This window comes from Oculina patagonica, chromosome 1, assembly GCF_052425735.1.
Source record: "Oculina patagonica isolate OP01 chromosome 1, crgOcupat, whole genome shotgun sequence".
Lineage (NCBI taxonomy): Eukaryota > Metazoa > Cnidaria > Anthozoa > Scleractinia > Oculinidae > Oculina > Oculina patagonica.
Window position 1 is genome coordinate 26835192 of NC_135758.1, and position 11230 is coordinate 26846421.

At 41.9% G+C, this 11230-nt stretch overlaps 1 protein-coding gene across 1 annotated transcript; it reads left to right on the forward strand.

Moving 5' to 3' along the window:
• Positions 1 to 72: 72 nt before the first annotated feature.
• LOC144642145 (uncharacterized) lies at positions 73 to 10727 on the forward strand. The gene is made up of 3 exons (XM_078501139.1): positions 73 to 176; positions 4599 to 8680; positions 9051 to 10727. The coding sequence occupies exons 1-3, from the start codon at positions 150 to 152 to the stop codon at positions 9556 to 9558; spliced, it is 4617 nt and encodes a 1538-aa protein (XP_078357265.1). The 5' UTR covers positions 73 to 149; the 3' UTR covers positions 9559 to 10727.
• Positions 10728 to 11230: the final 503 nt, after the last annotated feature.

An 11230-nucleotide genomic window follows, 5' to 3' on the forward strand; every position in this document is an offset into this window, starting at 1 on the left:
AGCCAAAACATGTGTGCTTGCTAAGAATGTTGGGATATTGTTGTCACGCAACACTTCCGTTCCAGTGAGTACCATGAACGAGCTGACCTATAAATCGCTCTATTAATTCAAAGATCAAGAGCTTTGAATTCCAGGAACCCAAGGTGACGATGGGGTACACCTCAGGAGGACGAATGGTTAGTTAAAAATGGTTCATTGTTTTTTTCTCGTAGCAGAAATTGCTCGAAAATTTCGTCACGTGTTTTGTGGCGGCATAGCTGCGATCCGAGAATCTGTTCACGTGAATCTTTGTTCTTACAAAAATCTTGGGGATAAGAAAACTCTCGCTTTTAATTTGCAACGAATGGTAGCAATGAAAACGGAATTGTTACATTCTGCATGAATATGCTTCCATCAGGGTTCGTATTCAAAAACGTCTACTACGTTTTTTGAACACACACATGTATTGGGGCGTGGTGATTCCATCATACCTGTAATCAGGCAATCACACACTACTTATCCGATTTATTTTGGTCACCAAGATTTGTGAAAATGCTATCCAACTGATTCTATTGGGTTTTTTTTTTACGCCATTATACAATGTATATCGATCAGACGCAAACCGGCACACCATCTACCAGCCCCCCCCCCCGGGGGGGGGGTACTTGACCTTTGTTTAGGTATAGGGGTGCCGCTGGAGGTTTGAAACCCTGACCCTGTTTAGGACAGTAAAAACTTAAAACACCTACCCTGTGTAGGACAACACGCCCGATTTTAAGACCCTATTTAGGACAAAGAACAACATCAACAATAACTTACGCTTTATTGTGATTGCGTCCCGTACTGTACGCGATGTTCGACGCATTGAAATGCGAACACCGATCCCAGCAAATAAAATAATGCTTTTCATTGAAGCGAAAGCGAAAACAATACAAATACTTGACGACAGTCTTGCAGCCATACCCTGTCTAGGACAGGTTCAGGCCCTGTTTAGGACAGAGGAGCTTGAAATTATATACCCTGTTCAGGACGGGAGGAGTCAAAAACCATACCCTATCCAGTGGCACGTCCCCGTATAGGCCATATAGGGGAGTGCCCCCCCCCCCCCGGGCTACCAGCGTGGTCGGCATGCACCACGCGGCCAGATTCGACGTTCAAAGATTACCCTAGCCTCCCACGAAGTCGCCTTAAAAACGACTGCGTTGGAAACTAAGATTATCCTGGGTGCCAGAGAAATTTTTCTCGCGCGGGTAGATCATTGAAGGCCTTCGCCACAAGCGGAGGTCTTTTTGCGCGGGTCGCAACAGAGACAAAATAATAGAGAATGATGACCGACACCGGAAGCCGCGCAAGAAAAAACGGAAGCGTGCTTTATAAACGTGGTTAAATAGAGGCCCTTATAAGTACAATGTACTTACAATGCGTCAAAGATCAAAGTCAGATCATTTTATAATACTAATAAAATTCGTTGAAAAACTGGACGAGGAAAAACACACAGCGCCAAGATCATATAGCTTTCCAAACACAACCAGTAATTGGCGAGTTGCCCTTTCCCTACTGCGTGACATGACTCTGACATGCGACAAGTCTTGCAAGTGTTTAACAACAGACAAACAAAACCAAACAAGCAAACAACAGCAGCCCCCCCCCCCCCCCTATATAGTGATCTAAAAAACGGTGTCTCAGATTTTTCTTTTCTTGCTTCATTACTTTTTTAACTTTAAAATGGCGTTTTTAGGGCTTTCTTAAGATTAAAAATTCAGAAAAATTAATGGAGCAAGAAAAGAAAAATCTGAGACACCGTTTTTTAGACCAATATATGTAGATCAAATTCCACAAAAAAGTTTAGGCCCTCACGTAATTGTGTTCTCAAACAAACTTAAGGATTTAATTCAAAATTTGTGACGAGCATCCCTGTCTGTTTCACATGGCAAAAACATGACATTGTGCTTTATAATACAATTAATACTGCGAATGTTGGAGCATTGCTGTCACGCAACACTTTCGTTTCAACGAGCAGAGGTTGTGAACTAGCTGACGTGATCCTTCAATATTAGTTAGAGGAGTTCGAATCCCAGCAACCCAAGAAGACGATGGGTTTAATACATGTGGTTATGCAACGCTTTGCAAGACTTTGGACGAAATATGTATTCGGACGGCCTGTTATCCCCCCAAGTTTTCTTTAGTTAAATGTCATCTCCAACCTTCTAATGAATATGTGAAATATAACACCTTGTTTTCGGAGGGGTAATAATGTTGTTCCGGGTACTGGAAACGGCATACTGTATTTCGCGGACTGGACTGGACTGGACTGGACTAGTAAAACGCGGACTAGTAAAACGCGGACTTGTAAAACGCGGACTAGTAAATAATTAATTTTCTTTGTCACGCAACATGTCCAATGGGTAGCTTGTTCCCTTAAATTCGTTTATAAACATTCTGATAAAGGAACAATTCCCTTCCCAGAAAAAAGTACAAAATCTTATTTTTTTCTAGCTTCAAAACTCCCGAACAAATTCTGAGAAGACGGCTGCGCGCAGGCCAGCAAATTCATTCAGGTAATGAGATTTTGTTCCCTAAAAGTTTCAGTTGCAAAAAGCGAAAAGATTTAATTGCGTGAGTTTACACGAAAACTACAGGCCGACAATCCGATGTGGGTGCGTGACGTCAAGATGCGCTCTTGATTTCATCCATTCACTGTAATATTGTAGCAGCTCATCTCGGCCGTATTCAAGGGATCGGGAGAAATGCTTCATAAATAATGCACTATTTTATCTTTTGATCCCCGAATTTTGATATATTGTTCCGGCAGATAATTAAAGTTTACTTTCGTTGTTTACGTGGCATTGTGTGATTTGATGTGGTTTTGCGACTGTTTATTTTTCGCTCCCCATTCATATACATTTTACGTAGACTAGAAAAGTATTTTTAAAATGAACACAAGGTGGGTAAATATTTCAGTATCGTAAACAAAACACCGGTCATTGCAAGTGCTTAAAGTGGGAAATAGTCAGTGGGGAAGAAAAAACTTTGAGAAAGATAATGGCAGAACTCTTTTACTCTCAGGTTCGATTAGAATATAAGCACAAACATCACTCTTGTAATTGACCACTTATCTATAAAATACAGTCGAACCTCTCCATATGGACACCTCTCTAATGCGGACACCTCTCTATTACGGACAATCTCCGATGTCCCGACAATTTTTTGCATATTTTTTAGAAAAAACCTCTATAATACGGACCCTCTTTAAAACGGACAACAGACACTAAATATCGGACCAAGGGAGCAAATTCATATAAACTTTACCTCTTTATTTCGGACACTTCGGTAATCAGGCGATTATATATAGTTTGTGTATGTAATGCAATTTCTTGTTTGTGGTTTCGAAAACAACAACGCTTTATCCACCTTAGACATTTTCAGAATTGTGCTTATTATTACCTTTTTAAATGCAGCATTCCGTTGTTGAATATTTCGTTTGAAAACAGTGATTCGTATACGGCAGGGGCACCCAACAGTCCGTTTCGGTGAATATCTGTTCGGAAGACCTATAATCGCCAACGATTTTCGGATTAAAGTGTGATGAAAACCTGGAGATTTCTACAGCTCAAACTTTCTTGATGAGGGGAAAGTAATGCCTGTTGTTTTCGGAGAGAGAAGAAAAGTCGTTTCGGGCACGAAAAAAGGCAAGCTACGATTTTCGAGAAGGCAACAGCGGCTCGTAAATTCGGGTAACAATATTTCGTTCCCTAAAATTTTGTTTTTTGTTTCGTTCCCTAAAAGTTTGAAAGTTCAGCTAGCGTATCAGAAAAGATACACTTTTTTAAGCGTTTACAAATAAGGCTTTCAATCGCACGAATAGGACACTTGTAGCGTAAAAACGGTTTTCTGACATCTATAGTAAAATTTTCTCGTTGGGTGCCCCTGATACGGCAGATGTAGCTGAGATGCACAATGTAGTACTCTACTGATAAATATTGCCTCAATGCCGCATATTAATCAATTTAGATGCAGTAAAAAGACGAGTGGGGTCTCACTTTGGTTACTGAACTCATTTTAAAAGCTGTCAGTGGAGTCATAAAAGTGACGTCATAGTGGAGGCCTCTATAATACGGACACCTCTCTAATACAGACACTTTGCTCTGTCCCTTCGGTGTCCGTATTAGAGAGGTTCAACTGTAAAATGAAAAATCTGCATGTACATGTGTATTAGACGTAGCTCGTCTAGATGTAGATCGGGTGCATGGATATTTCTTCGAGGTGCCTTAATTATCAAGCTTCAAAATTTAATTTTTACCATCCATAGAGCTCCTTTAATTTCACAAAATATTAACTATCACCAAAGTATGTAGTTATCGCTGTACTTTTTGAAGGATATGGACTAATAGAAAAAATGTATTGTCGTTTTTCTGAAAACATCACTTTTTACTTTTCGTGGCGACATCGAATCTTCGTGTTAACCTTTTCTCGCTAATTTCCATACTCAAAAACCAAAATCTCGAAAAACCAGATTGCGTAAGTGCTGTTTAAGTAAATACAAGAGAGGATCCTCTCTTGGTAAATAGTTATATAGAATTGTTGCTTGAAATGCTTATCATGTATTCATTGCCTTTTAGCTGTCCATGAAACGTTTGGCCTTTCACGTATTGACCACGCCCAAGAAAGACACCGGTCTGAGTTGCCTGCAATCAGCCTGCATGGAAGGAGATGAGGAGACTGTCAAGTCAATCTTGGGCTGCAGTCCAGACAAACTCGACAGTGCCATAGCTTTGAGTGTCAAGATTGATCCTAATGCGTCTCATTTCGGAGGCAAATCTATTTTGACTGCCTTGAGCCAGCAGCACTCTCCGAAGTGCAAGCAGATAAGCGAACTTATTGAAAATATTCTAAGGCATTTCCAGTCTCAGTCTCTTCTACACCTGGCAGCAAAAAGAGGACAGCCTGAGCATCTTCGTAGGCTTCTTGATTGTGGAGAGTGTGTAAACTCTGCGTCACCAGACGAGGAATGTAATGAAACTCCTCTCATGTTGGCAGCCAGATTTAATGAAGTAGATGTTGTAGAATTTCTTGTTGAAAATGGCGCGTCCCTTGAGATTCGGGATGAGGACGGTTTCACTGCACTTCACCACGCTGTACGGGGTGGTAAAATAAGAAACGTACTCCGTTTAATAGAGCTTGGAGCTGCTGTACTTATAGACAGTAAAGAGGACATATCAGCAATGCATCTGGCTGCAGAAAATGGTCACGTAGACATTATCAGAGTTCTACTAGAGCATGGTGCTGATGTGAAGAAATGCGATAGGGAAGGTGTCACTCCCGTCATGTTAGCTGCACGATGGGGCCATCTAGAAGCCATTCGTTTGTTGTTTGAGAATGGAGGAGACTTAAATTCGGACGGTTCATTTCAAGATCGATTGCCTATACACTGCGCTGCTTCAGGAGAACACACAAGTGTGATGAAATTTCTTCTTGAGAAAGGGAGCAATCTATTTGCCAGAACATCTGAAAATAATGAAACCGTTCTCCATTTAGCTTCTAGCCTGGAATTGGTTAGTTTTCTTGTTGAGCAAGGTGCTGACATTCATGCAAGAGACTGTTTTGGACATACATCTTTACATTCGGCGGCTAAAAAGGGTCAAACTGACACAATTAACTATCTTTTAGATCATGGTGCTAACGTCAACGCACGTGCCTCTTCCGGGCTTGAAAAAGGTTACCCGCCTCTTTTCTCTGCTTTGATGTTTGAACATGCTGCTGCTGCCAAAATGTTAATTGAAAGAGGATCTGATTTTCATTACACCAAACAGGAAAATGTCTCAAAGTCTCTCAATGGCAGTTTATTGAGTCTAGCAGCTAAGCATGGCTTTGCTGATGTATTGCAACTTCTTCTCGACAATGGTCTACCTGTAGATGCAATCACAGACGAGGACGAAACAGCTCTGATGGCAGCTGCAAGAGCTGGGCAATGTGAAACGGTCAGCATTCTTTTAGATCGAGGAGCTAACATCAATGGTACATGTGACACGAATTGTACTCAAGTTGACGACAGAGAGAGTGATGATGATGACGACGGTCATGATAATGATGATGATGATGATGATGATGATGATGATGATGATGATGATGATGATGATGATGATGATAACTTTTACTTCCATCGCAGAACCAGTTATGACGATGTTGATGATAATTATTATTGTTATGATTTCTATCCCATACTCAACCGAGGAAAGGAAATAACTCCACTGTACTGCGCCTTGGAAAACGGAAAAGGTGAAGTCGCTAAACTTCTGATTGAGCGGGGAGCAGATACTTCAAGCCCGACGGGTGTTTCTAATTCTCTTATTGAACTTGCTGCTAAGCACAGTCTTAATGATATTGTTGACCTACTTGCCGACAAATATCAGTTTGATGGTAACAACGAATTTGACAAATTCGAAGATGGCGGAGCTCTACTAATATCGGCAGCTAGTCGTGGAGATCTTGAATCTGTTTTGTCTCTTTTAAAAAAGGGCGTGAATGTAAATGCCAAGAATATGTCCGGTGACACAGCCCTTGCGTCTGTTCTCCAGTCTAGAACACGTCCTCATATAGCCATGGAAATTGTCAAACCCTTACTTGCATTTAGTGCTGATATCAATGCCAAGAACGACAGACGTGAAACGCCTCTTCTGTTAGCGGCTCAGATGAATGTCGAGAAAGTGGCTGAGCTGCTTCTTGAACTTGGAAGTGACGCAAACGTTAGAAACGTGGATTCATATACTCCTCTTCACCTTGCTGCCCAAAACAACAACGGCAAACTTGCTAAGATGTTACTTCAGTACGGTGCTGATACCAGTGTAAAAACGGATCAAGGTGAGATGACTCCCTTACATGTGGCTGTAAGTTTAATGAGTCTTCACGTAGCGCAGGTGTTGTTAGAACACGGTGTTGACTTAGAAGCCACGGATTCATTGGGTCGAACACCCCTTGCCGTAGCAGCAGCTCATGGTTGTTGTCCCATTGTTCAATTGCTAATTCAACAGGGAAGCAACGTTCATGCAAAGGACAGACATGGAAAGACTCCTCTCATAATGGCTGTTGAAAATGTGCACTGGGCAGACTTCGAAGCGATCATCATTGTTGCCCAAATGTTACTTGAACATGGGAGCTCTGTTAATGCCACTGACCAGCGTGGAAGGTCAGCTCTGCATTATTTACAATTAACAAGACAAGCCACGAGGGAATTCTGTAACCTCTTTTTACACCATGGAGCCTGTGTAACTCTTCAAGACGAAAACGGAGAAACACCGCTGCATTTTGCGGCATCATCTGGTAACACAGATAGTACAGAGTGGTTACTTGAGAAAGGTGGAGACGTGAGAGCCTTGGACATGGAAAATCGTACCCCGCTCCATGCAGCTGCTTATGGGGGATACAGCGGTAACGTTGAGTTGTTGATTCACAACGGTGCTGACGTTCATTTACCAGACAACAAGGGCTGGCTGCCGTTGCACTTAGCCGCCTCAAGAACTCGAAAGTTGCAAAACCAACCATTCGATGACCGAGTTGCGGAGAGTTTACTACAAAATGGGAGTGACATCTCAGCTGTTGACAAAAAAGGAAGAAGTCTCCTTCATCTGGCAGCAAAAACGGGAAGGGTGCAGTTGATCAAATTTCTCATTCGTCATGGGTGCGACGTTAATGCAAGAGACCCTGGTGGAGAAACAGTGCTTGGAGAATTGGACAAAATCCCTTGGTATGATTCTGAAAACATTCTGCAATTTTATATTGACAACGGAGGTGACAAGCTCGCTGTCGATTTGCGTTGCCGCACAGTTCTTCATTTTGCTGCAGCAAATGGATGCGACGCTACACTGTTAGACAACCTCTTACAGCAAGGATTAAATATTGAGGCAAGAGACAAGAATGGAGAAACTCCTCTGCACAGGGCAGCAGCGTCTGGCAATGCGAACATGACAGAGCTACTTATTGCAAGAGGAGCGGACCTGTCTGCTGTTAACCACAGAGGTCAGACACCATTGTTAGTCGGCTTTACTGCTTCAGGCCATGACCACACTGGAGAGAGAAGTCCGATCGAAGTGTTACTAAAGCATAAAAGTGACGTACGAGTATCAGATAAAAATGGCAACGCTGCCCTTCATTTTGCCATTTTTCGCCCGTTCAGAATCCTGAAACTAATAGTGCAAAATGGTGGAAATGTTAATGCGGTCAATGTGCATGGTTGCACCCCGCTTCACCGGGCTGCGTACGAAGGATCCCCAGTAAAGCACCTAAAAGTTCTTTTTAGAGCAGGGGCTAGTGTTCATTGCCAAGATGAACAAGGAAATACACCCCTTCACATTGCCATTGTACGAGGGAACAATGACATTGCCGAAGCACTGATTAAAGAAGGAAGCGATGTTAATGCTACCAATGTACGAGGAAGAACGTGCTTGCAAATGGCGAGCTGTTTTGGGTCTAGCAGAGTTTTGGAACAAGTCATTCTGCGTGGAGGGCAAATTAATGCTGTTGACGAGCTGGCTAGCACCCCTCTTCATCTTGCTAGTCTTCTCACAAGAAATGGGTTGCAGACAAAAGTGCTGTTGAAGAATGGCAGCGATCCGGAAGCTGTAGATTACAAAGGCAGTACTCCTTTACATTTGGCTTGCTGTTCAGGAAACAAAGAGGCCGCCTCCGTTTTGATTGATTATGGAAGGTAAGTTTTAGGTTTGAATTTCTCCTAGTGTACCGTTGCCTGGATTTGCTATTTAGGTCTTTGGATGCGATGCAGGAAGCTTTATCTACAGGGTACACCGGATAAGTACTGTGGAACAAGGTCCTTTCAATTTGTGCCATATGGCCGCTATCTTTTCCTTCTCAGCTCTTTTCTTAGGCTCCCGAACCCACCCCGGTCCTCCTCGGTCTGCAAAGATTTTATGTACAAAGAGTCCCTTTGCATAACGTTCTTGTGTCATTGCAAGGTAATCGTCGTAAAAGTGGAAGTTCATAGGCAGTTCTCTGGCGAATTTGATATATCCATTTATTTATTCATGTTGTGGTCTTAGTTGTTTACGCTTATTTTTCAGCAATCTCGAGGCTAGAGACAGTAAAGGTTGCACGCCCCTGCACATCTGCTCAGTGTTTGATCAGAAACCCGCTGCTGGTCTACTCCTTGATCGTGGAGCACATCTTGAGGCCAGAGACAACGAAGGAAGCACTCCTCTACATCTGGCTTCAGCCTTCAGTGATGTACACATGGTTTGTATGCTTCTGGAACGCGGAGCTAATGTCAAGGCTAGAGATTCTGAAGGAGGCACTGCTCTACACACAGCCGCTGCACTTGGTAACAGAAAAACCGTGCGGGTCTTGATTGACACAGGAAGTGATGTCAGTGCACCTGATGCTAATGGATACACACCGCTACATGTGTCTGCGGGCTCTGGTCACATGGAGATTGTTCGCCTGCTGCTGGATAATGGAGCAGACGTGAATGCAGTCGACAAGGAAGGTCTCAAACCAGCTGAATGTGCTACATTGTTTGGTCACAACAAGGTAAAGCAGTACCTTGAAGAAAGACTCGGATTACCTGAATGAAAGTTCACATTTTAAGCCATGTAGCTTTTAATGACTGAGGTAAATGAATGAAAGATTACTTTATTACATTTAGAGGAATTGAAATCAATCGCTAACAGCCGAACCCAACTGTAAAGATGGTCCAAAGCTGAGAAAAAAACACTTTATATAACATTTGAGACGCTCACGGGGAATTTAATTATTTAGAACATTGACATGTTTGCTCGAATGGCAAGTGTATTATATTACAGTGAAAATACGAAAACCGTGAACACTTATATTATACTTAGAAAGAAAAATTAGAGAAACTAGTTGTCAAACTGTTCCAAAAAATCTTTTAACTCCATCACTGTCCATGTTTTAACATTTTCCGCCATTTTGAGCTATTATTCGATGGTTTTCTGCAACAATTTTCGTATAATAAAAGTGTTCACCGCGGTTTTATGATTTTCACTTTAATAATCACAGAATTTCAACTTAAGACTTAATGTAAATCATGTTTTGTTGCTGTTTTAAGAAGAAACGCATGATAAAACCGGTTTATGTATGACGCATAGAGGCATAATTGATCGTAAAGTTGGAAACCGTTTACAACATGGGCGTGTGAAACTAACGTTTCGTTTGTCAGAACGTGCGTATTTGGTCAACGTCTAAATAGATTTTTTTCTAGAATATCAATGAATTTTTAGAAAAGCAAATTTTCACAACATTACTCGGTCTCGGTGTCCCTGCTTCGTCTATTGAGGAAGCGAACATGTAGGTCTTATAAGTTTCTTCGAAAGTCAGTGAAGCAAAACCTTTTTTGTTACCAGTCCAGGCCTGTCGGCCTGTCGCTACCACATGCTCCACGATCAAGATCTGATTTCTCCTCTCAATGTGCACGTGGGTACAATGTTATATAAGAAAAATAAGACTGAAAGAATTCGTGACCTTCAGTGGGGGAAGTCTTGTTCTTGATGAATCGCCGGTTTCTTGTATTGGAACTCAACGTTAGAGTTGAGAGGTGAACGAACTAAAAAAACTAACTCTACCATGCATATTCCTTGTTGGCTTGCTTTTTAGTGATAATTTTGCCTCTTTTATTGCAGAGTAGTTCCTCTGTTTGTGACGTTGACCAAAAACGTGCCCAGATTATAATTGATAGCCATTTTATTACGGCAGTTCGTTATGTTTTACGTTTAATCGTTAATTTTTTAGCATAGTAGAGTTTCGTTTAAATAACTGGGATTGGGTAACGATTTAAAAGTCAAGCTATTTTTCATTATAATTTACTTTAAAGTTTTATTGATGATGATGATGATGATGATGATGATGATGATTGTTTTCGTTGTGGCTTGCATTCGGGTCGGGTGGCAGCTCTCGCAAGGTCTCACATGAAAGACTCTCCACCCTTCGAGAGAACAACAGAACAAACAACATGAACAATGCCCGTCTTCAAAAACAATAGCAGCTACAACACTAGAGGACCACTCAATTTGCAAGCTACTACAGTGGAACCCCGCTTTACGGACACCCGCTTAATACGGACACCCCGGTATTACGGACAGTTTCGTTGGTCCCGACGAAAACCTCATACATTTTCTCTAAAATCAACCCGCTTTATACGGACACTCGTGTATACGGACAACGGACACTTTTCCGTGTCCCCAGTGACAAACTCTTATACATTGTCAACCCCACTTTACGGACACTG